The sequence below is a fragment of the Elephas maximus genome, chromosome X, assembly GCF_024166365.1.
Source record: "Elephas maximus indicus isolate mEleMax1 chromosome X, mEleMax1 primary haplotype, whole genome shotgun sequence".
Classification (NCBI taxonomy): domain Eukaryota; kingdom Metazoa; phylum Chordata; class Mammalia; order Proboscidea; family Elephantidae; genus Elephas; species Elephas maximus.
Window position 1 is genome coordinate 123,186,010 of NC_064846.1, and position 23,159 is coordinate 123,209,168.

Genomic DNA, 23,159 nt, shown 5'->3' on the forward strand with positions numbered 1-23,159 from the left:
ACCTCCGGCAAATGCTAGCGCTTCCTTTTACCATCTTAGAACTTCCATTTTCCCCGTTTGTAAAATGAAGATAATAAATAGTACAGGCTTAACAGATTTATTGGGAGGATTAAATAGGTGTAGTTTAGCACACTGTCTGTCTGGCGGCTCGTAATTCTGTGCTTCAAACATTTTTTAACTCCGACCCACAAAAAAAGATACACATCGCGATCCAGTGCACAAACATAATAATGGAAACATTTATTATAGCAGTTACCATGTACTAGGCACTAAGTGCTTTCGGTGGTGTCCTGGTAAATGGCTAACAACCTGCGTTCTGGGAAGGAGAAAAAAAAAGTTCCGATTTCTAACATTTGCCAATTTCATTGGTTTACATACCCTCATCTCGGCTGACTTAAGGTTACTAACGTGTAATCACTCAACACCGAGTTGGGACGAAATGCAGTAGCGCACCAATATATCATATTCTTACCATATAGACAGAATAGAGGTAAATAACCTCAAGAGCATAGATAACAGTGAGATGTAATAAAATAATTAGAAAGTGATGCGTTTTGAGCATTTATCACCTTTTAAAAATATAATTTAGTTAATTGTAAGTTTTTATCATTTAATTTTTAATAATAGCTGTGTTGAACAACCAGTTTGCAAAATTCCCTCAAACCGTTAGAAGTTGGCTCCAGCACACCCACTGAATGCTTTTCTTATATTAGGTCATTTAATCTTTACAACCACCATATGAGGTGGTTACTGTAATTATGCCCATTTTACAGATGAGAAAACTGAGACAAGGAAGGATATATATTATATGAAATATATAAACATTTGCCATTTAATTTATATGATCATATAGAAATATATAGTGGTATATAATACTTACTAATATATAAAATATATTAAACACATAAATATATCATTATATGTGAATATAAAGAAATACATAATGGTATATATTTTTTATATATACATATAAATATATATGTTAATATATATAAATGTGCTACTATCTATATGGAGCCCTGGTTGCACAGTGGTTAAGAGCTTGGCTGCTAACCAAAAGGCTGGCAGTTCGAATCCACCAGTCACTCCTTGGAAACCCATGGGGTGTTCTACACTGTCTTCCAGGGTCGCTATGAGTCAGAATAGCTCGATGGCAACAGGTTTTTTGTTTTTTAGTATCTATATGCATTTATTTATACAACAAACTCCTTGTACTAAATATAAATATACCATTAAATAAATATATATGGAAACCCTGGTGGCATAGTGGTTAAGAGCTACAGCTGCTAACCAAAAGGTCTGCAGTTCGAATCCACCAGGCAGTTCTTGGAAACCATATGGGCAGTTCTACTCTGTCCTATATGGTTGCTATGAGTTGGAATCCACTTGATGGCAATGGGTTTGGTTTTGCTTTTGGTCAGAAGAACCAACAAGTCTGTCTTGGAAGAAATACAGCCAGAGTGCTTTTTTGGAATCAAGTATAGCAAGACTTTGTCTCATGTACTTTGGACATGTTATCAGGAGGAAACAGTCCCTAGAGAGGGACATCATGCTTGGTAAAGTAGAGGGTCAGTGAGAAAAAGGAAGACCCTCGAGGAGATGGATTGACACAGTGGCTATAACAATGGGCTTAAATATAACAATGATTGTGAGGATGGGGCAGGACTGGGCAGTGTTTCATTCTGTTGGACATAGGGTCAGTATGAGTCCGAACTGACTCAACAGCACCTAACAACAACAGTAATTAAATGTATACTGTTATGTCAGCTGGTGAAAAAGCTGTGAAGAATAATAAAGCAGGGTGAAAGGGGATCAAGAGTAACAGAGGGGTTGAATTGTTATTTTAGACAGCATGGTCAAGGAAGGCTTTCTTTGAGGAGGTGACATCTGAGTTGAGACCTGGATTAACTGAAGAGGAGCCCACCGTACAAATATTTTATGAAAGAGCACTCTAAGCAGAGGGAGCATCAAGTGCAACTGACCCTCAAGTGAGAACCAGCTTGGCGAGTATTCAAAGAACAGAACAATTGATTTCATCATTCCTTAGAATGTGAGCTTCAGAAAGACAGGGATTTCTGTTCTGTCACGTTCACCCATAGCCAAAACCAGTTGGTGTTCAACAAATGCTTGTCAAATTCACCATTTTGTTTCATTATTCCTTCATTCTTTCCTCAGTGGTGCGGAGCCCTGGAAGGAGGCAGTGAGACTCTAGGAAAGAGGTGTAGACAGAGGAGCTGAGACCGGACACTGACACCTACCTGAGAGAGCACCCTCCTGGAGGAGTCACTGAGGGCCTGGGAGGAAGGGAGAGCTTTCTCTGCAGAGCTCAGAGGGCTTGTTGTGGGTGTGAGGGCTGAGGTCCTGGAGACAGTGGGAACATGGTTCCCTGTAGATGTGAGCGAGTGTGAGAAAGGAAGGGTTCAGGACACCAGGCTGCTGCCCCACAGAAAGGAGAGAGCAGCAGGCATGGGAGAGGGGGGACCCACATTCACCTTGTGGGACACATCCCAAGTCCTGTTTTCTTGCTGCTCATAAAGAGGATGTTTAATTTTTAGCAAAAAAAACTTGCTTCCTGCAGCAAGGCCAGGGGCTTGAGGGTCAGGAGCCAGGCTCTGAACACCCCAGGCTCTTCCTGAAGTAGGGTGTCAGCTTGTAGCTCCCACCCGGCACCCCAATAGGTGTAAAGGTCTCCTCCCATCAGCCTCCTGGAGGGAGGCTGCCAGACCAGCTCTTTACATCTAACAGTGTGAAGGAAAGAAGGGGCTCCAGGGGCACAGGATTAGACCCTGACTCCAGAAGCCCTGCTGCCCAGAGCCTGCTTTGAGGGACGGAAGAGACTCCACGGAGCTCCTCAGTGGGAAGCCTGCATGAAAGGCTAGATGAAAATCCTAAATGCACCTGAGTAGAGACTGGCTTTAACCAACTGAGAATAATCCATTAATTATTATTTTAAAAAATTTTTATTATGCTTTAAGTGGAAATTTACAAATCAAGTCAGTCTCTCACACAAAAACTTACATACACCTTGCTAGAAAAAAAAAAGTTTTTTTTTTTTCTACTCTCTCATCTCCCCTCCAGACAGGAGACGCCAACATAGTCTCAAGTGTCCACCTGATCCAAGAAGCTCACTCCTCACCAGCGTCCCTCTCCATCCCATTGTCCAGTCCAATCCCTGTCTGAAGAGTTGGCTTGGTAGTGGTTCCTGTCCTGGGCCAACAGAAGGTCTGGGGTCCATGACCACCGGGGTCCTTCTAGTCTCAGTCAGACCATTAAGTCTGGTCTTTTTACGAGAATTTTGGGTCTGCATCCCACTGTTCTTCTGCTCCCTCCGGGGTTCTCTGTTGTGTTCCCTATCAGAGCAGTCATGGGTTGTAGCCGGGCACCATCTAGCCCTTCTGATCTCAGGCTAATGTAGTCTCTGATTTACGTGCCTCCTTCTGTCTCTTGGGCTCGTAATTGCCTTGTGTCCTTGGTGTTCTTCATTCTCCTTTGGTCCAAGTGGGTTGAGACCAGTTGATGCATCTTAGATGGCTGCTTGCTAGTTTTTAAGACCCCAGACGCCACTATCCAAAGTGGGATGCAGAATGTTTTCTTAATAGATTTTATTATGCCAATTGACTTAGATGTCCCTTGAAACCAAGGTCCCCAAGCCCACGCCCCTGCTACGCTGGCCTTCGAAACATTCACCCATGTCCCTGGTACGCTGGCCTTTGAAGAATTCAGTTCATTCAGGAAACTGCTTTTGGTTTAGTCCAGTTGTGCTGACCTCGCCTGTACTGTGTGTTGTCTTTCCCTTTGCCTAAAGAAGTTCTTATCTACTCTCTAATTAGTGAATACCCTTCTCTCACCCTCCCTCCCTCCCCCCTCCCGTAACCATGAAAGAATATTTTCTTCTCAGTTTAAACTATTTCTCAAGTTCTTATAGTAGTGGTCTCATACAATATTTGTCCTTTTGCAACTGACTAATTTCACTCAGCATGATGCCTTCCAGATTCCTCCATGTCGTGAAATGTTTCACAGATTCATTACTGTTCTTTATCAATGCATACTATTCCATTGTGTGAATATACCATAATATATCCATTCATCTGTTGATGGGCACCTTGGTTGCTTCCATCTTTTTGTTATTGTAAACAGTGCTGCAATGAACATGGGTGTGCATATGTCTGTTCATATAAACACTCTTATTTCTCTAGGATACATTCCAAGGGGTGGGATTGCTGGACCGTATGATAGTTCTATTTCTACCTTTTTAAGGAAGCACCAAATCGATTTCCGAAGTGGTTGTACCATTTTACATTCCCACCAGCAGTGTGTAAGTGTTCCAGTCTCTCCACAACCTCTCCAACATTTATTATTTTGTGTTTTTCGGATTAATGCCAGCCTTGTTGGAGTGAGATGGAATCTCATTGTAGTTTTGATTTGCATTTCTCTAATGGCTAATGATCGTGAGCATTTCCTCATGTACCTGTTAGCTACCTGAATGTCCTCTTTAGTGAAGTGTCTGTTCATATCTTTTGCCCATTTTTTAATTGGGTTATTTGACTTTTTGTAGTTGAGTTTTGGCAGTATCATGTAGATTTTAGAGATCGGACACTGATCGGAAATATCACAGCTAAAAACCTTTTCCGAGTCGGTAGGTAATCTTTTTGCTCTTTTGGTGAAGTCTTTGGATGAGCATAGGTGTTTGATTTTTAGGAGCTCCCAGTTATCTAGTTTTTCTTCTGCATCGTTAGTAATGTTTTGTATACTGTTTATGCCATGTATTAGGGTTCCTAACGTTGTCCCTACTTTTTCTTCCATGTTCTTTATCGTTTTAGGTTTTATATTTAGGTCTTAGATCCATTTTGAGTTCGTTTTTGTGCGTGGTGTGAGGTATGGGTCTTCTTTCATTTTTTCGCAGATGGATATCCAGTTATGCCAGCACCATTTCTTAGACTGTGTTTTCCCCATTTAATGGACTTCAGGCCATTGTCAAATATCAACTGCTCATATGTGGATGGATTTATGTCTGGATTCTCAATTCTGTTCCATTGGTCTATGTATCTGTTGTTGAACCAGTACCAGGCTGTTTTGACTACTGTGGTGGTATAATAGGTTCAAAAATCAGGTAGAGTGAGGCCTCCGACTTTGTTCTTCTTTTTCAGTAATGCCTTATTTATCTGGGGCCTCTTTCCCTTCCATATGAAGTTGGTGATTTGTTTCCCCATCTCATTAAAGAATGTTGTTGGAATTTGGATCAGAATTGCATTAAATGTATAGATTGCTTTTGGTAGAGTAAACATTTTTATAATGTTAAGTCTTCCTATCCATGAGCGAGGTATGTTTTTCCACTTATGTAGGTCTCTTTTGGTTTTTTGCAGAAGTGTTTTGTAGTTTTCTTTGTATAAGTCTTTTACATCTCTGGTAAGATTTATTCCTAAGTATTTTATCTTCTTTGGGGGCTACTGTAAATGGTATTGATTTGATAATTTCCTCTTCAATATTGTTTTTGTTGGTGTAGAGGAATCCAACTGATTTTTGTATGTTTATCTTGTATCCTGATGCTCTGCTGAACTCTTCTATTAGTTTCAGTAGTTTTCTGGAGGATTCCTTAGGGTTTTCTGTGTATAAGATCATGTCATCTGCAAATAGAGATACTTTTACTTCATCCTTGCCAATCTGGATGCCCTTTATTTCTTTATCTAGCCTAATTGGTCTGGCTAGGACCTCCAGCACAATGTTGAATAAGAGTGGTAGTAAAGGCTATCCTTGTCTGGTTCCTGATCTCAAGCGGAATGCTGTCAGGCTCTCTCCATTTAGGGTGATGTTGGCTATTGGCTTTGTATAAATGCCCTTTATTATGTTGAGGAATTTTCCTTCTATTCCTATTTTACTGAGAGTTTTTATCACGAATGGGTGTTGAACTTTGTCCAATGCTTGTTCTGTATCAGTTGATAAAATCATGTAGTTCTTGTCTTTTTTTTTTTATTTATATAATGATAACATTAATTGTTTTTCTAATGTTGAACCATCCCTGCATGCCTGGTATGAATCCCACTTGGTCATGGCAAATTATTTTTTTGATATGTTCTTTAATTTTGTTGGCTAGAATTTTGTTGAGGATTTTTGCATTTATGTTCATGAGGGATATAGGTCTGTAATTTTCTTTTTTTGTGGTGTCTTTACCTGGTTTTGGTGTCAGGGATATGCTGGCTTCATAGAATGAGTTTGGGAGTATTCCGTTCTTTTCTATGCTCTGAAATACCTTTAGTAGTAGTGGTGTTAACTCTTCTCTGAAAGTTTGGTAGAACTCTGCAGTGAAGGCATCCGCGCCAGGGCTTTTTTTTTTGTTGGGAGTTTTTTGATTACCTTTTCCATCTCTTCTTTTGTTATGGGCCTATTTAGTTGTTCTACCTCTGTTTGTGTTAGTATAGGTAGGTAGTGTGATTCCAGGAATTCATCCATTTCTTCTACGTTTTTGAATTTGTTAGAGTACAATGTTTCATAATAATCCGATATGATTCTTTTAATTTCAGTTGGGTCTGTTGTGATATCACCCGTCTCATTTCATATTTGGGTTATTTGCTTCCTCTCCAGTTTTTCTTTTGTCAGTTTGGCCAATGGTTTATTAATTTTGTTGGTTTTTTCAAAGAACCAGCTTTTGCTCTTGTTAATTCTTTCAATTGTTTTTCTGTTTTCTATTTCAATTAGTTCTGCTCTAATTTTTATTATTTGTTTTCTTCTGGTGCCTGAGGGTTTCTTCTATTGCTCTCTTTCTATTTGTTGAAGTTGTAGGGATAATTCTTTGATTTTTGCCCTTTCTTCTTTTTCTGTGGTGCATTTATTGACTTAAATTGGCCTCTGAGCACTGCTTTTGTCGTGTCCCAAAGGTTCTGATAGGAATTATTTTCATTCTCATTGGATTCTATGAATTTCTGAATTTCATCCTTAATGTCTTCTATAGTCCAGTCTTTTTTGAGCAGCATATTTTTCAGTTTCCAAGTGTTTGATTTATCTTCCCTGCTTTTCCTGTTATTGATTTCTACTTTTATGGCCTAATGGGCAGAGAAGAAATATTTCAGTGTTTTGGATTCTGCTAAGGCTTGTTTTATGACCTGATGTGTGGTCTATTTTAGAGAATGTTCCATGTGCGTGAGAAAAGAAAGTATACTTGGCTGCTGTTGCGTGGAGTGGTCTGTATATGCCTATGAGGTCAAATAGGCTGATTGTGGCATTTAGATCTTCCATGTCTTTTTTTGAGCTTCTTTCTGCATGTCCTGTCCTTCACCAAAAGTGGTGCATTGAAGTCTCCTAGTATTATTGTGGAGCTGTCTACCTCACTTTTCAGTGCTGATAGAATTTGTTTTATGTATCTTGCAGCCTTGTCATTAGGTGCATAAATATTTAATATGATTATATCTTCTTGGTATATTGTCCCTTTAATCATTATATAGTGTCTTTCTTTATCCTTTATGATGGGTTTAACTTTAAAGCCTATTTTGTCAGAAATTAATATTGCCGTTTCTGCTCTTTTTTGATTGTTGTTTGCTTGGTACATTTTTTTCCACCCTTTGAGTTTTAGTTTGTTTGTGTCTCTAAGTTTAAGGTGTGTCTCTTGTAGGCAGCATATAGACGGATCATGTTTTTTCATCCATTCTGCCCTCTCTCTTTTTCTTTATTGTTGCATTTAGTCCATTTACATTCAACGTAATTATGGATAGGGATGAATTTAGTGCTATCATTTTGATGTCTTTTTTTGTGTGTTGTTGACAGTTTCTTTTCCTACTTAATTTTATGTGATGAATAGATTATCTTTATATATTGTCCTTTCCTCATTTCGTTGTTGTTGATTTTGTTTTTGCTGAGTCTTTATTTTTTTCTTGTATTTTATTTTGATGTGTAGGATAGTTTGTCTCCTTTGTGGTTACCTTATTATTTACCCCTATTTTTCCAAATTTATATCTAACTTTTATTTCTTTGTATCGCCTCGTCTTCCTCTTCATATGGAAGATCTATGACTACATTTCTTAGTCCGTCTTTATTATTTTAATGTTGTCTTCTTTTATATAATAACATCGCTGTTTCCCTGTTTCGAGCGTTTTTTTAATCTTGATTTATTTTTGTGATTTCCCTGTCTGGGTTGACACCTGATTGCTCTGCCCAGTGTTCTAGTCTTGCATTGGTACCTGATATTATTGATTTTCTAACCAAAGAGCTCCCTTTAGTATTTCTTGTAATTTTAGTTTGGTTTTTACAAATTCCGTAAACTTCAGTTTATCTGGAAATGTCCTAATTTCACCTTCATATTGAGAGACAGTTTTGCTGGATATATGATTCTTGGCTGGAATTTTTTTTTCCTTCAATTTTGTATATAAGTCATCCCACTGCCTTCTTGCCTGTGTGGTTTCTGCCGAGTAGTCAAAGCTTATTCTTATTGACTCTTCTTTGTAGGTGACTGTTCGTTTATCCCTAGCCGCTCTTAAAATTCTCTCTTTATCTTTGGTTTTGAAAAATTTGATTATAATATGTCTTGGTGACTTTCTTTTAAAATCTACCTTATGTGGAGTTCGATGAGCATGTTGGATAGATATCTTCTCATCTTTCACGATTTCAGGGAAACTTTCTGCCAACAAATTTTCAACAATTCTGTATTTTCTGTTATCCCTCCCTGTTCTGGTACTCCAATCACTGGTAGGTTATTTCTCTTGATAGAGTCCCACATGATTCTTAAGGTTTCTTCCTTTTTTAAAGTTCTTTTATCTGATTTTTCCTCAAATATATTAGTGCCAAGTGATTTATCTTCAAGTTCACAAATTCTGCCTTCCACTTGCTCAATTCTGCTCCTCTGAGTTTCTATTGAGTTGTCTACTTCTGTAATTTTATTTTTAATCTTCTGAATTTCTGCTTGCTGTCTATGGATTTTTCCAGCTTATTAAATTTTTCACTACATTCCTGAATAATCTTTTTAATTTCTTCAACTGCTTTATCTGTGTGTTCCTTGGGTTGTTGTGCATATTGCCTGATTTCCTTCCTGATGTCTTGAAGGGCTCTGTATATTAATCTTTTGTATTCTGCCTCTGGTAATTCCAGGAAGGCACTTTCACGTAGAAGATCCCTTGATTCTTTGTTTTGAGAGCTTGTTGAGGCACTCATCGTGTTTCTTTATGTGACTTGATATTGACTGTTGTCACTGAGCTATCTATAAGTTATTGTATTAGTTTATTTTATGTTTGCTTTCTATGTCGTAGCTTCTTGCTTTGTTTTGTTTTGATATGCCCAAATGGGTTGCTTGAGTGAGCTAGCTTGATTATTTTCACCTTTGGAGCTCTGACATCCTGTCCCCAGATGGCTAGAGCTGTTATCAGGTATATCAGTCTAGGAGTCCATTCACTTTCCTTGTATGAATTCAGCTCAGGTGTCCAGGTAGCTGATCATCAAGTGTATGGTACAGGCTCTGTCCTACAGTCTTCGAGGGGCAGGGGTGATTGGTGTATGTACCGGTATCTGATTGCAGCAGGGAGTCATGCAGAGTCAGCTCTGAACAAGGCAGGGGGCTGAGAACCGACCCCCGAGTGTCTCTGAGTAAAACGTGTCCCTGTTCCCTACAGCGTGCAGGTGGGTGGGTTCTGCAGACGGATCATGAGCGCCCAAAGCTTTTGGTTGTAAGGACTGGTAGGTACCAGTTATCCTTGGACCTCTGTCACAGGTGGCTGGGTGACCTGAGTGAAGCTACCAGTCCTTGTGGATAGGTGAGGACCCTCTTTAATAGGCAAAGCAGTGTTGAACATCAAACACCCACCTCTCCACCGCACAGCTGAAATGGTTGGAGTCTGCCAACAAGGGCCTATTCTCCTGAAATAGGCTCACACAGTTCCATGCAGAAGGGTATGTTGCTCAAAGTCCGTGGACTGTTTATGCCCAGACAGGAGCTGCTTCTGTCCTGAGCTTCCCCAGTTAGTGGAGCTGGCAAATTATCTTTTCCCCCAATTGCAAATTTTTTCCTTCTCGAAGGATGGAAGGATGGCTCTAGGCACTCCACAGGGCCTATCTCATGCCCAGGGAATTCAACCGTTGAAGCCCGCTTGGGGGTGGGGGTGCAGTAAAATATATGTAAGTACTTAGCTTTTGCTGAGACTGCCATTGTCTTTTGGTTCCAGAAGTGTGAGTAGGCTGTGTGGCTGGCTGCTTCTCCCTGAGGAAACTGTGGCCGAATGCTAGTACCAGCCTGCTGCCACTGCTCCCGGGAACAGTGCCTGAGGGCTCCCCGCGATTCAGCTCTAGTAACTCCTCTCCACTTCTGAACTCTCCCTTCCTCCCCCGCCCCTCTGTTCATTTTTTAAGCTTGCCTTTGATGTTCAGGGCTCCTAGCTTGTCCTAAATATACTTGTTTCACTTGTTTTTTCAGGTCTTTGTTGTAATAGGGCTCGCCGGAAGCGTCTGTCTATTCCTCCGTCTTGGCTCCACCTCTCTCCATTAATTCTTTTAACAGAGAAATTTTCTTAGAAATTACTATGTGTCAAGTATTGCTTTAAGTGCTTTATCTGTAGCAATTCATTAAGTCTTTCCAATAAAGCTACCAGTTAAACATTATTCAGCCCCTGAGGAAGCTGAGAGACAGTTAGAGCTGGGAAAGCTTGGGGTGTTAACGGCTTTGCTATGTTGCCCCCTCCCCCGAGTACTGCTGAGCAGTTACCTGTTTTAATGAAACTAAGCTCAAATCACCACGGGGAAGGGGTCTGCTTAAAAGAACTGACAAGAGCCAAAAATGATATCCCAAACAGGATAAGAATCCAAAATGTCACATAAGCATCGGCTTTAATGAACCAAGAACCCCAAATGACCCTGAGAAGGGGCATTACTTTGATGATCTAACAAAGTGCTTTTATCCTTGGCAGAGCCTCAAGGCCTCTGTCATGCTTCAAGACACCTGTTCCTTCTAAAGCAGGCTGCCCTTCACAGCCAGATTACATGTTCCCTTTGTTTTCCCTTCTACCAGCATATGTTGGGCACCTGCTATTTGCAGTGCTCTGAAGCGTAGCTGTGCTAAGGGGTGCAGAGCTGGATGCAGGCTCATCCCTCCCCTAGAATAGTTCACCTGGCAGAAATAACAATAATACTGATGCTGATATGACAATTGATAAATGGCATTTATTGAGCACCTGATATGTGCTGGTGGTCCTGTGCTGGGCAATGTTAGTGGGCTGGGGAAGGCTCTGAATGGGGAGGTGAATGGCCACAGCAGGAAGCTGCTGCCCAGAGGTGGCTGGTGCAGGGTGTCTATTTTTTGTCCAAGGTATACTGGTTTTTAGAACAGAACATCTCAGACTCCTTGAAATCCAGATACCTGCCTAGCCTCCCCCGCCCCCCACTTCTGCCACCTGGGCCAAGGCCTCAGATGACAGGTGCCTCTTTCCCTGGCCGGTCTGTAGCACAGATGTGTAATGGCTCCGGGAGGGGGCGCAGTGGGGAAAGGAGTGTCAGAGGAGAAAAAAATCGGAGTAGGCTGGGATAGGCCAAGGAGGAGAGAGCAGCTGGAGGGGGTTGGGCAGGGATGTGTGTTTGTGCGAATATCCCGAGTGTATCTCATCTGTCCTCTGTCACAACCATGTATGTGTGAGCTGCATGTGTGTCCTCCTGTGTAACTTGGCTCTTTGTGTCTTCTATCTGTGGCTGCCTATGTAATACGTGTTTTTCCTTTCTGGTAACTGTGTGTTGGTACTGCCTCCTTCTGCAATTCATGTATATGGGGTTGTGTGTGTGTGTTCCTTGGGTATGTATGTGTCTCCTTTGTAATGCTTATGGATAGTGAGTGTATTTGAGTATTTGTCTCTCCTATGTGTATGTCTTCTATGAATGTGGTCTTTCTTCCATGTGTCTACCACCATGTTTGTGTCTCCTTTGTGAATGGTTATGTGTGTGTTGTCTGGTTCCCGTTTTCTCTTCCTATAGCTTTAGGTGTATCTTCTGTATTTCCTCTTTTGGGTTTTTTTTAATGACAGTAAGTGTACTCTCTGTAGTCCTATGTTTCTGTTTGTGTGTTCTCTTTGGAGTCCCTGAGCCCAAGTCTTGTCTGACTTGTGTGAATGGTTGTGTGTGTGTACATGAGTGCATGTCACTATCTGCTTGAATGCAGTTGTGCATGTGTCTGTGACTGTGGCTTTTCTGTCTGCACAATTTTGCTTGTCTGTAAGTGCCTCTCTCTGTGATCAGAACTGTGTATGTGTGGTTGGTTACCTATGGTCATATCCACACAAATCCACATGCACATAGACGTATCATTATAGAGCCTGAATTTGGATGTTGGCCTCAAGGGCTATCTGAACCTGGAATTGTGTGTGCTGGAGAGACACAGGGCCCATGCATGATGTTGTCAGTTTGGTGTGATCCTCTCTGTCTTTGTGCTGTGTGTGTGGTGGTGACACTGTATGTGACTTGTATGTCACTTCTCTCCAGTCTGGCTGTTAGTCTGTTGGTGATGAAGTCCGTGAAAATGTAGTATCTGTAAATCTGTGTTAGTCTGTGCTTTCTGTGTGTGGCTGAGTCTGCAGGTGAGGATACCTGTGAGACTATAGTCACTGTGTGGCCATGAGTGTGTGACTATACCATAAGCCTGGATTCTGAGTGTGGTGATGAGTCTGTGTGTTCCGTCTGTCAGCCTCTATTCCCGATGTAGGGCTGTAAGTCTGTACAAATTAGGCTGTGTTTGTTTGCGCCTCTTTGGGTGATGGCAAGTCTGCCCCTATGGTCTCTCTCTGAGCTTCTTCATGGTGCTGTGATGGTGCCTGTTGTGTAGCTGTGATCCCTGAGCAGGAATCTTTCTCTTGCTGTGGGACAGTAAATGCCCCATCTCTCCCTCCTCCAATGCCGGGTGGGACGAGGGCATCTAGGCTGGCTTTGAAGACCCAGCCAGCTCCTGGCCTTTCCGGGAGTTCTGCGCACACTGTGGGGGAGTGGGTAGGCGGGTGTCGGGGCCTGAACAGAGGCCTCTTGTCCACCTGGGCTTCAAACAGCCCAGCCAATTTGGGCCCTGTCCCAAGTCCACCCTGCCTGCCTACCTGCAGGGGACATAGGCCTTGTCTGGGACAGACATGCCTGTCATGTGCCTGGATAGCATGGACAGAGAGGCAGTGGAGTTCCTCAGTTAGGGTCTGGACAGGCCCTGCCGCATGCCTGGGCTGGAGGCCAGGATCTCTGGGCACCTACTTTGCAGACAGGGTACATCCACACTCCTTACCTGACCACGAATGTCCTCCCTGTCTCCATCCCAGGATTTAAGGTCTGTCCGAGGCCTGCCCATAGTTGCCTGGCTGTGTCTGCCTCTGCACCTGCTCCACTGCTGTCCCTAGGCCTTTGCATCCTTCCTGCCTGCTCCCCTGCCTGAATCTGACTTTCTCTGCTTGTTGTCATCCGCCCCTCTGGGTGTCTCTCTGCCTCAGCCACTCCCATTTCTCCTCTTATCTCTCTGGGCTGGTGTGTTTGTTCCCAGCCTCTGTGTGGGGTTATGTCTGGCCATGTCCACCTGTTTATCTACCAGCTTGTGTTTCCTGGTTATTACTGGGCCTGACTGCCTGTCGCCTCCCTCCAGGTGTTTGTGTGAGTATATCCCCGTCCACCTGTCCGTTTCTGAATGTATGCATGTCTCTTTCTCCCGAGGACTGCTCCTCTGCCTGTCTATCGTGCCCCTCCTTCTGTCTTTCTGTTCCCTCTGTGGTCTGTTTGCCCTTGTGCTGTTTTTCCTGCCTGCCGGCCCCATCTCTATTTGTGACTGCTTGTTTCTCTAACTCTCTCTCTCTGTCTCCTCCTCTCTGCATCTCTTCCTTTTATCTGTCCCGATGTCTGTCTGACCCTGGGTCTGTTCCCTCTGCCTGCCAGTCTCTCTTTCTCTTTTGATGTAGATCTACTCCCTCAATCTTTCTGTTTATCTTTCCCTCTACCCCCACCAAGACACACACAAATCTTTGTCTCCCTCCACGTGGGTCCAGATGGGGGGGGGCTCCTGAATTCCCCTCCCCCATTACTCCCATCCCCCACCTAAGGCCAGAAGGAGGGAAACTGAAATAAAATGAAAACTTCTTCCCAGAAAAACAAAAACAAAAAACCCACCGGCCTGATAGGGCGCAGGGAGCGGTGATTAGCCTCCTAGTAAGCACAGGAATTGCTGATTGGCTGTGGCACAGGCGCGGGCGGAGCGGATTGGCCACGGGGCTGCGGGGGCAGGACCCTGCCTGAGCCGGAGCCTTGCCGGCTGTGGGGTCCCTGAGCCGAAGTCTGAGGTGCTGCAGATTCTGGAGCTGAGAGGTGCAGGGAGGTGAGGAGGGGTCTCAGAGTGTAGGGGTGGGGTCCCTGGAGACCCCGAGGCATGAGTGGGGCTCCCGGGAGGGGGCACAGGGATTCCCTGGAGACATTTTTAGCGCAAATAGTGCCCTTTAATGGGGGTTTGGAGATACCTCATTCCCAGGAAGTGAGCTCAGGACTGGCGGGGCTTCTTCAGAGGCAGGCCATCCATAGGACAGAGCTAAAGGCTTGGATCGGGATTGCAGAGACACCTCCACCCTAGGAGACACATCAGGCCTGAGAGGGGGGTTTTGATGGAAGTCTCAGAGACAGCTTATTCCCAGGAGGGGAAATTAGTGATCAGGACAGGTTCCTAAGACACTCCAAGCCGGGGAAGGGTCTCAAGTCTGGTACTGTCGACGAAGATATTCCTGCCCAGGAGAGGAGTGTTTAAGACTTGACAGAGGTCCTAAAAAATATGTCTAGACCCTGGAAGGGGGATTAAATGGGGGTCCATGAGTCACTTCTATCTTTGGAAGGGCTTAGGTTTGGAGAATTGTCTTTTGACCTCCAGTGAGGATATCCAGAGTTGTGGCAGAGAGGAGTTTGGGGCTTCTGGGGCTGGGGTCCCATGGCTGAGGGTTCATGGCCTGTCTCCTACCCCCAGCCCCTTCTACAGGTTGCATCAGTTCTGGTTTCAGGTTAAAACCAGGCTGGGAGGAGGGGGATGAGGGGACGCTAAAAGGGGTGGGGCAGCCCGGGCAACACCTGTCCCTGCTAGGAGTGAGCAGCCTGGCCATGTGGTGAGGGTGGAGGGGAGGGGTGTGGGGGATCCGGGAAAGAAAGAGCGAGTCCTGGGCTTGGGAGGAGAGGCTATCCTAGCACCAGATGCCCATCTCATCTGCTGTGGGGTGGGTCTCTCTTTCCTCCCTACTATCTCTGCTGCCCATTTTCTCCATGTCTCTCCGACTCTCTGAGTAACTGTTGTCATCTCTCCCTCTCTGATTCCCTTCTCTTTCTCTCTCCTATCTCTGTCTGCCTCCCGTTCTTGTCTCCAGCTCTCTCTATTTATCTCCATGTCTCTATCCCTCTCTGTTCCTGTTCTCATCTCGTCTCTGTCTTTTTGTCTCTCTGTCTCTATCTGACACCCTCCCCCCTATTCCTAGCTTTCCTCACTTTGCAGTCATCCTGCTCCATCTCTGATCCCCCCACCCAATTTTTCCACCCACAGGATGGAACTGCAATATCCAAAGATGAATGGAGCTCTCCCTGCAGGTGCTGTTTTGACTGGGCACCTCCCTCCAATTATCTAAACAGATCCCACTCTCCTTTGAGCTTGGCTCCAATGGTGTAGCTATTTGGCTGATTCTGTTACTATTTCAGTCTTTCTCTGGCAGTGGCTTCTTCTAGGTGTTCAACAAACCTTGTGCTGTTCAAACAACCACACGTATGTTTCTGATATTTTGTCTGACTGTGCATTGTTGCCTGTCTTCCAGATCATCAAACTGTTGTTCTACCTGTCAGACATGCCAGGATCATGACTCTCACTCTGTCTTTGTCTGGTACCTTGTGTTGGACCATGTGAGTCTGACTCTGAGTGGTTGACCATCTGATGACATGTCCATTTGTAAGTCTGACAGTATAATTTTGTCTGACCGTGCATATGTTTTCAGCTGTATCACACTGACAGTATCTGAATGACAGTCTGATCATTAGTCTGACTGTTTCTGTCAATCCTATTGTGCCATTTGTCACTATAACCACCTGAATGACTTCTCACAGCTGAGGCGTTGGTTCATCTATCCTTACTGCAGGCAAAAATCTGTCCAGCTGCTTCTCTGTCTGTTTGACAGTCACTTCTTTGGCTGGAAGTTAGTTACTATGTCTGCCTGTCTTCCTAGGGACTGGTTCTTGAAGGGAAACCTCCTCCTCATCATCGTCAGTGTGTTCATCATCCTTCCACTGGCTCTCATGAAACACTTGGGTAAGAGGCTTTGTGGGTTTGTTTTTGGATAGCAAGGTTAGAGAGGGAGAACCAGACTAAGAAAATTCCATTCTCAAGGGCTGAACTTGTTTTAACAGATGAGTAGGAGTTTGCTATGGAAGGGTAAAAGTTTGTGCAAAGGTGTAGTATTAAAGATTCCTATGTTCTCTCATGTGATAGGGGTGAGGGGGACTTGAAGGCCAGACCGGGGGTTGGAGTTTGATTTCTGAGGCTCTGTGTATTGCCCTTTGTAGTCTACCTGGGGTATACCAGTGGTCTTTCTCTGACCTGCATGCTGTTTTTCCTCATTTCGGTGAGTCTGAGAGAGAAGGACATGAACAAATTGGGAGACTTTGGGACATAGCCTACCCCGTGGCCTTGCCCTCCCGCCCCATCCTGCTAGGTCATCGATAAGAAATTCCAGCTTGGCTGTGCTGTGGGCTGCAAAGAAACAGCAATGCAGAGTGAGGCTCCACTGGGCCACCACACCCAGGGCCTCAACAGAAGCTGTGAGGCCCAGATGTTCACAGTTGACTCATAGGTGGGCGTGCAGGTGTGTAGGAGCTTGCACCATACTCAGACCCTCCAGCCCTGTCACACAGAGCACCTTGCTCAGTGTGGAGCCAGTATTGGACATTTGGCGCTTCCATGTGTCTGATATGGAGGACACTGGCAGGGCCAGGGGGGTGGGGAGGAGGGCACGGACCGCTGTGGGCTCTAATCCCATGTACTCACGCTGTTCCCCCAGATGTCCTAAACAGTGCCCATCATGGCTTTTGCCTTCGTCTGCCACCCTGAGGTGCTGCCCATCTACACCAAGCTCTGCCAGTGAGTGGGCAGGAGAGTGAGCATGCATGATGGGCCACAGGCAGGGTGACAGCCGTAATGTTTGGTTGTGCAAAGGGAGGGATTTGGGGTGTCCAAGAGACCTTAGGGGACTCAGAACAGTGACTGTTTACTGACTGGGGCTTAAGTGTTCTACATCTTAACATTCAGTACAAGTGTGTCTGGACAGAGTGGGAAAGCGGAGATGATCAGATGGAGGGGGAGGTATGGATTGATGGGTGGAAGGCATATGTCGTTAGATGGAAGGGAGAAGCAGTGACTGTCATTTGGAGGCGAGAAGCAGAGATGGTCAGACAGAGGGAATGGACAAAGATTATCATATGGAGTGAAATATGAATGGACAGAGGGGAGGCTTGGATAGTCACACAGGAGAGGCAGAGATGGCCATCCCATTGTGTATCAGCTGAATGTCAGCTCTGGGAGGGGAGGCGCTGAGGGGTGGGAGTAGCTTTGAGGGGTCTGGGCCAAGTTTAGGGGCTTGGGCATGAAAATTCCATGACCTCAGGCCCTCCCAGCGCCGAATGCAGGCTATAGCCAGCGTGTCCACTGGGGCCATGTTCTGCACGTATGGGCTCACAGCAACCTTTGGATACCTCACCTTCTACAGTGAGTGGGGCTGGAGCCAGGGTTGGGTGGAAGCTGGGGTGGAGGACGGGCAGAGGGGTGGGGCAGGGGCCTTTGAGATCTTTTCCTCTATGCCTGGGGACCCATCAATTTCCAAAGGGAGGGTATGCATCATGCGTGTACATTTTGTCACCATTTATGTGTATGTATATGTTTCTGGGGCACTAGTCCTGGTGCTCCTGCCACATCCTGCATCCTATGTCTCATGTCCCATATCCCAGGCAGCGTCCAGCCAGAGATGCTGCACATGTACAGCCAGAAGGACCTGCTCATTCTCTGTGTGTACCTGGCCGTGCTGCTTGCAGTGACCCTCACTGTGCCAGTTGTGCTGTTCCCTGTGTGTGGGTGCGAGAGTGGGCCCATGGAGTAGAGGGACATGGGATGGATGGGTGGGGGATGTAGGCATAGATGTTTCGAGGGAAGGTGGAGATAGAAATGGATGGAGGAGGTAGGGATGGACAGACGAGAAATGCAGGGTTGTCTGATGGACAGGGAAGGAAAAAAATAGGTAGTCATACAAAAGAGGGACAATAAATAGCAGGTCAGGGTGGGAGGGACAGAGGTAGTTGGAGCAAGGGACAGATGAATGGCTAGACAGAAGGGGGAGGCAGGACTGGTCAGACAGAGGGTAGAGGCAGAAGTAGTGAGATGTAGGAGGGGCAAAGATCTCAGAAGAGGAGGTAAGGACAATTAGAGGAGGGAGGTAGAGGTAGTCAGATGGAGAGAAGCAGGGATCTCAGTGGAAGGACAAGTGATGGTCAGATATAGGGAGGCAGGGGTAGGCAGGTGGAGGATTAGGCAAGGATCTCAGACAGTCGGCAGAGGCACAGATGGATGATCAGACAGGGAAAGACATGAATCATCAGGGAGGGGAGGAAAGCACCTCATTCAGAAGGTGGAGGCGTACATGGATGGTCATACAGGGTGGAGACACAGATAGTCAGATGGAGGGGATTCCGGGATCTAAGACAGAGCTGGATGCTCAGAAAAGGGTGGTGTTAAAGGTGGATGATCACATGGAGGGGGAGGAGGCACTTGGGCCCTGATTGCTGTCCCTTCAACCCCTACTCTGGCCACAGATTCCCCGGGCTCTGCAGCAGCTGCTCTTCCCAAGCAAGGCTTTCAGCTGGCCACGGCATGTGGCCATAGCCCTGGTCCTGCTTGTATTGGTCAACGTCCTTGTCATCTGTGTGCCGACTGTCCAGGATATCTTCAGGGTTATTGGTAAGTACCCCCAACCCTAGTTCTAGATCTCACCTAATATGGGACCTGGCTTGTACCCCAGACCTGGGTTGACCCTTGCCCTTCCTTCTTGTTCTCCAGGTTCCACTTCAGCACCCAGCCTCATCTTCATTCTTCCTAGCATCTTCTACCTCCACATTGTACCCTCTGAGGTGGAGCCCTTCTGCTCCTGGCCCAAGGTCCAGGTGAGCATTCCAGGGGAGAGCTGGGGAAAGGGAGTATTCTGAAGAGGAGCACTTCAGGATGGCTGGAAACAGGGAACATTTTCAGGAGAGGGCTGGGGGAAAAGGGAGCACCCAGGAAGAGGCAGATGGTCTGGAAGAGTGGAGGAGATTGTCTTAGGAAGGCACAGAGCAGAGAGAGCACCAGTGGGGTCTGGAAAGACAGAGGGAGAACTCCAGAAAGGACTGACTCTGAGTAGGACTGTACATAGAAGGAGCATTCTCGAGATGGATGGGAAGAAGGTCAGGAGCACTTTTAAGAGGGAGAATGGAGGAGAGCACTCCTTGGAGGATTCAGGGAAGATGGAAGGAGAAATCTCAGGAAGGGCTGGCTTTAAGGAAGAAGAGGGCACATTAAGGAGGGTCAGAAATGGATGGAGCACTCCCTAGAGGGGACGGAGGGCTTGAGGAACACTCTCAGGAGGAGCTCAAGTGAGGAGGCCCAACCAGCCCCATCTTCTTCCCCTCTTGCCCACAGGCCCTGTGTTTTGGTGCCCTGGGGATCCTCTTCATGGTTATCAGTCTGGGCTTTTTGTTTGCCAACTGGGCCACAGGCCAGAGCCGTGTGTCTGGACACTGACCATGCCCTGCCCCGCCCGGGGACCCCTGCGCATGTGCATGTGGAAGCGAATGGGATGCTCTCCCAGCTTCCTCCTGCCTGGTATGTGGAGGTGGCTGTTGGAGGTGGCAGGCTGCCGAGTGGTCCATTTCTATCCTCTCCAGGGATCATGGCCTTAATTCCAACTTTCCAGGAGGAGGAAGAGGTCAGGTTCTTGGAGCCCCCTGGCCAGCCCAGTCCTATGGGCCTCCTCTTGGCAGAAACTGTTTGTCAGGATCACCCTTGGGCTAAAAGGGAAGAATAAAGATGCTAAATTCTAACTCTGGCTTCAGAATTCTGATCTCTTTTTAAGACTTGGGGGAACTCGCCTAGGTCCAGGCAGGGGTAAACTGAGGCCCTGAGAGTAGGACTGTACCTACTCTCACATGTTCACTCATTTCTCATTCCTTCAGTAACTTGCTACTCAACTTATTGTTCTACTCACTTGCTCACTCAGGAAACATTTATCTATAACATACTGGGTATCAGGTACTGTTTTAGGTGCTGGGGATAAAGCTGTGAACCAAGCAGACAGTAATCCCGTGGAGTTGATGTTCTAGCAGAGTCTGCAAATCATGGCCTGCAGGCCAAATCCAGCCTGCTGCCTATGTCTGTATGGCCTGTTAGCTAAGAATGGTTTTCACATTTTTAAATGGTTGAAAAAAACCAAAACAAGAGTAATATTTTGTGACACTTGCAAATTATGTGAAATTCAAATTTCAGTGTACATAAATAAAGTTTTATTGGAACAGAGTAATGCTTGTTTGTTGTGACAACAGTAGAGCTGAGGAGTAGCCACAGAGACCATATGGCCTGCAAAGCCTAAGCTATTTACTATCCGGCCCATATCAGAGAAAGTTTCTGACCCATGGTTTAGTAGAAGTTACAGGAAAAGAAATAAATCATTTGTGATAAAGATGAACAGTATGAGGAAAATGAGCAGTGTGAGAATGGCATGTCAGAGAGGCCTCACTGAGGAGGGGCAGGAAGCTGGGTCCTAGACTGACCAGAAGGAGCAAGCCCCATGGCTATCTGGGCAAAGGGTGTTTCAGGCAGAGGGAACAGCAAGTGCAAAGATCCTGATGTAGGAACGAGTATGGGAGGTTCAAGAAAAAGTAAGGAGAAGGTCAGTGTGGCCATTTTTCACACCCACTGGCATTGTAGGTGTGATGGTTAAGATTGTGTGTCAACTTGGCTGGGCCATGATTCTCAGTGTTGATATGTGATCACTCCCATGATGGGATCTGCTGTGAGTAGCTAATCAATTGAAGGGAGCTTCCTTGGGTGTGTGGCCTGCATCCGAATATAAGCAGATGTTCTGGCTTTTTGCTTGCTCTGGATCCTGCAGCTGCCTCCTGTTCATCTGGCCTCCAGTTCTTGGGACTTGAACTATCAGCTTATCTGCCAATCTTGGGATTCATTGATCTTCACAGCCTGTGAGCAGAGCCCTGCTCTCCGACCTGCCTATCTTCGGTTTGTCAGCCCCTGAAGCTACGTGAATCAGGAGAAGCCTTGTGATCTTGTCTGCCAGTCTTGGGATTTGTTGATACAACCTGTGAGCAAGAGCCCTGCTTTCTGACCTGCTGATCTTGGGTTTGCCAGCTCTTGCAGCTATGTGAATCGAGAGAAGCCTCTATCCTAATCCACGGATTTGGGACATTCCGACTCTACAATCGCTTTAGCCATTTCTTTGATTTAAACCTCTCTCTCTCTATTTATATGCTTTACTGGTTTTGCTTCTCTAGAGAGCCCAGCCTAAGACATTTGGTACCGAGAGTTCTAGAGAAACAAAATTGTAAGAATGAGTTTTCTAAATTGGTTCTTCTCAAGTCTGGCTAGTCTTAGAGATGTTGATGACTCTGTTTCCAGCAGTAAGGAGGGCACTGCTAATCCATGGCATGAGGTGACAATACAAATATGCAAAATATCACCAGCAATAGATCAGGTATTGGTAAAGGTGAGGCTCTTGGTGAACACGTGTGATACCTTTCTACAGTTTTGTCAGAATGCGAAGTATAAGGAAGCTGGTTGGTTGGTCCTACTTTCGCTAGACAGACTGGTGAAAGAGATGCATTCGGGGCTTCAGAGTCAAAGCTCAAGAACTGCATAAATGACCTCAAGGTTTCCACTTGTGCTTTGAAAGAAAGCCTTATTTCCTGTAGTAATAGAGCTGATATTGCCTCAAATATTTTAAGAGTGGCAAGAGTGGCCGAATTACACCACCAGCTCAATTGCCAACCTCAAGAGGTGTCTGAAGTTAAAGTGAGGGCATTGATTGGGAAGAAATGGGATCCTGAAACTTGGGATGGGGACTTATGGGCAGATAATAAGGAAGCTGGAGACACTGAGCCCTTAAATTCTGTGGAATCACTCCTGCCAGCAGAATCACTCCCATCTGAAGAGATTACTTCATGTTTGTCTGCTAAACCACCCTGCCCAGAAAAACCATTAGCCCCTCCACTCCCATCTAATGAGATGCCCTAGCCCAGTTGCCTCTTAAGGATCCCTTGCCTGAATTATTCCCTGGGGCATCGCCTGAGGCACATGCTTTACAAGATGATGCTGAATGTTCTCAAAACAATTCCATGCTACCGATTCTGGCTTCTAGACATATAACTAGATTTACGTCCCAGCGAGCTCCAGAAGGTGAAGTACAAAGTGTGACCCAGGAGGAGGTATGCTACACTCCAAAAGAACTGCTTGATGTTTCTAAAATGTACAAACAGAAACCTGGGGAATATGTGTGGGAGTGGCTATTAAGGGTGTGGGATAATGGTGCAAGGAACATAAAGATGGATCAGTCAGAGTTTATTGATATGGGTCCATTAAGCACAGATTCTTCATTCAGTGTTTCAGCTCGAGAAGTTAGGAAAGGATCTAATATTTTTTTGGTTGGGTTGCTGAAGCATAGATTACGAGGTGGACTACACTAAATCAAGTTGAAGTATCAGACCTGCCTTGGTATACTGTAGAAGAAGGTATCCAAAGGCTTAGGGAAATTGGCATGCTAGAGTGGATTTATCAGGTTAGACCCATGGATCCACACATGGAATGCTCAGAGGACACACCTTTTACCACAACTGTGAGGAACAAATTTGCGAAGGGAGCTCCAGCATCCTTGAAGACTGCTGTGATTGCTATTTTATGTAAGTCAGATTTGACAGTGGCAACTGCCCTAACTGAATTAAGACACCTAACTACAGTGGGGCTGATTGGACCCCGTGGTGGTAGGGGCCAAGTGGCGGCACTCAATCGACAAAGACAAGGTGGGCGTGGTTACAGTAATGGACAGCAGAGTCAAAGCAGTAATCAGAATAGCCTGGACTGGTATGGACTTATGGCATTGGCTACTTAGTCATGGCATCCCTAGGAGTGAAATATAGGAAAT

General features: G+C 45.4%; 1 protein-coding gene across 1 annotated transcript in view; it reads left to right on the plus strand.

The window, feature by feature from the left end:
• SLC38A5 (solute carrier family 38 member 5) overlaps nt 1–20,441 on the plus strand; it is a 48,621-nt gene extending 28,180 nt beyond the window's left edge. Inside the window, exons 3-9 of the mRNA XM_049871317.1 lie at nt 16,158–16,240; nt 16,495–16,553; nt 17,592–17,692; nt 17,932–18,055; nt 18,790–18,934; nt 19,034–19,137; nt 19,652–20,441. Coding sequence (XP_049727274.1) covers nt 16,158–16,240; nt 16,495–16,553; nt 17,592–17,692; nt 17,932–18,055; nt 18,790–18,934; nt 19,034–19,137; nt 19,652–19,753 — 718 coding nt within the window. The 3' untranslated portion in view covers nt 19,754–20,441. The remainder of the gene's footprint in view (nt 1–16,157; nt 16,241–16,494; nt 16,554–17,591; nt 17,693–17,931; nt 18,056–18,789; nt 18,935–19,033; nt 19,138–19,651) is intronic.
• Nucleotides 20,442–23,159: the final 2,718 nt, after the last annotated feature.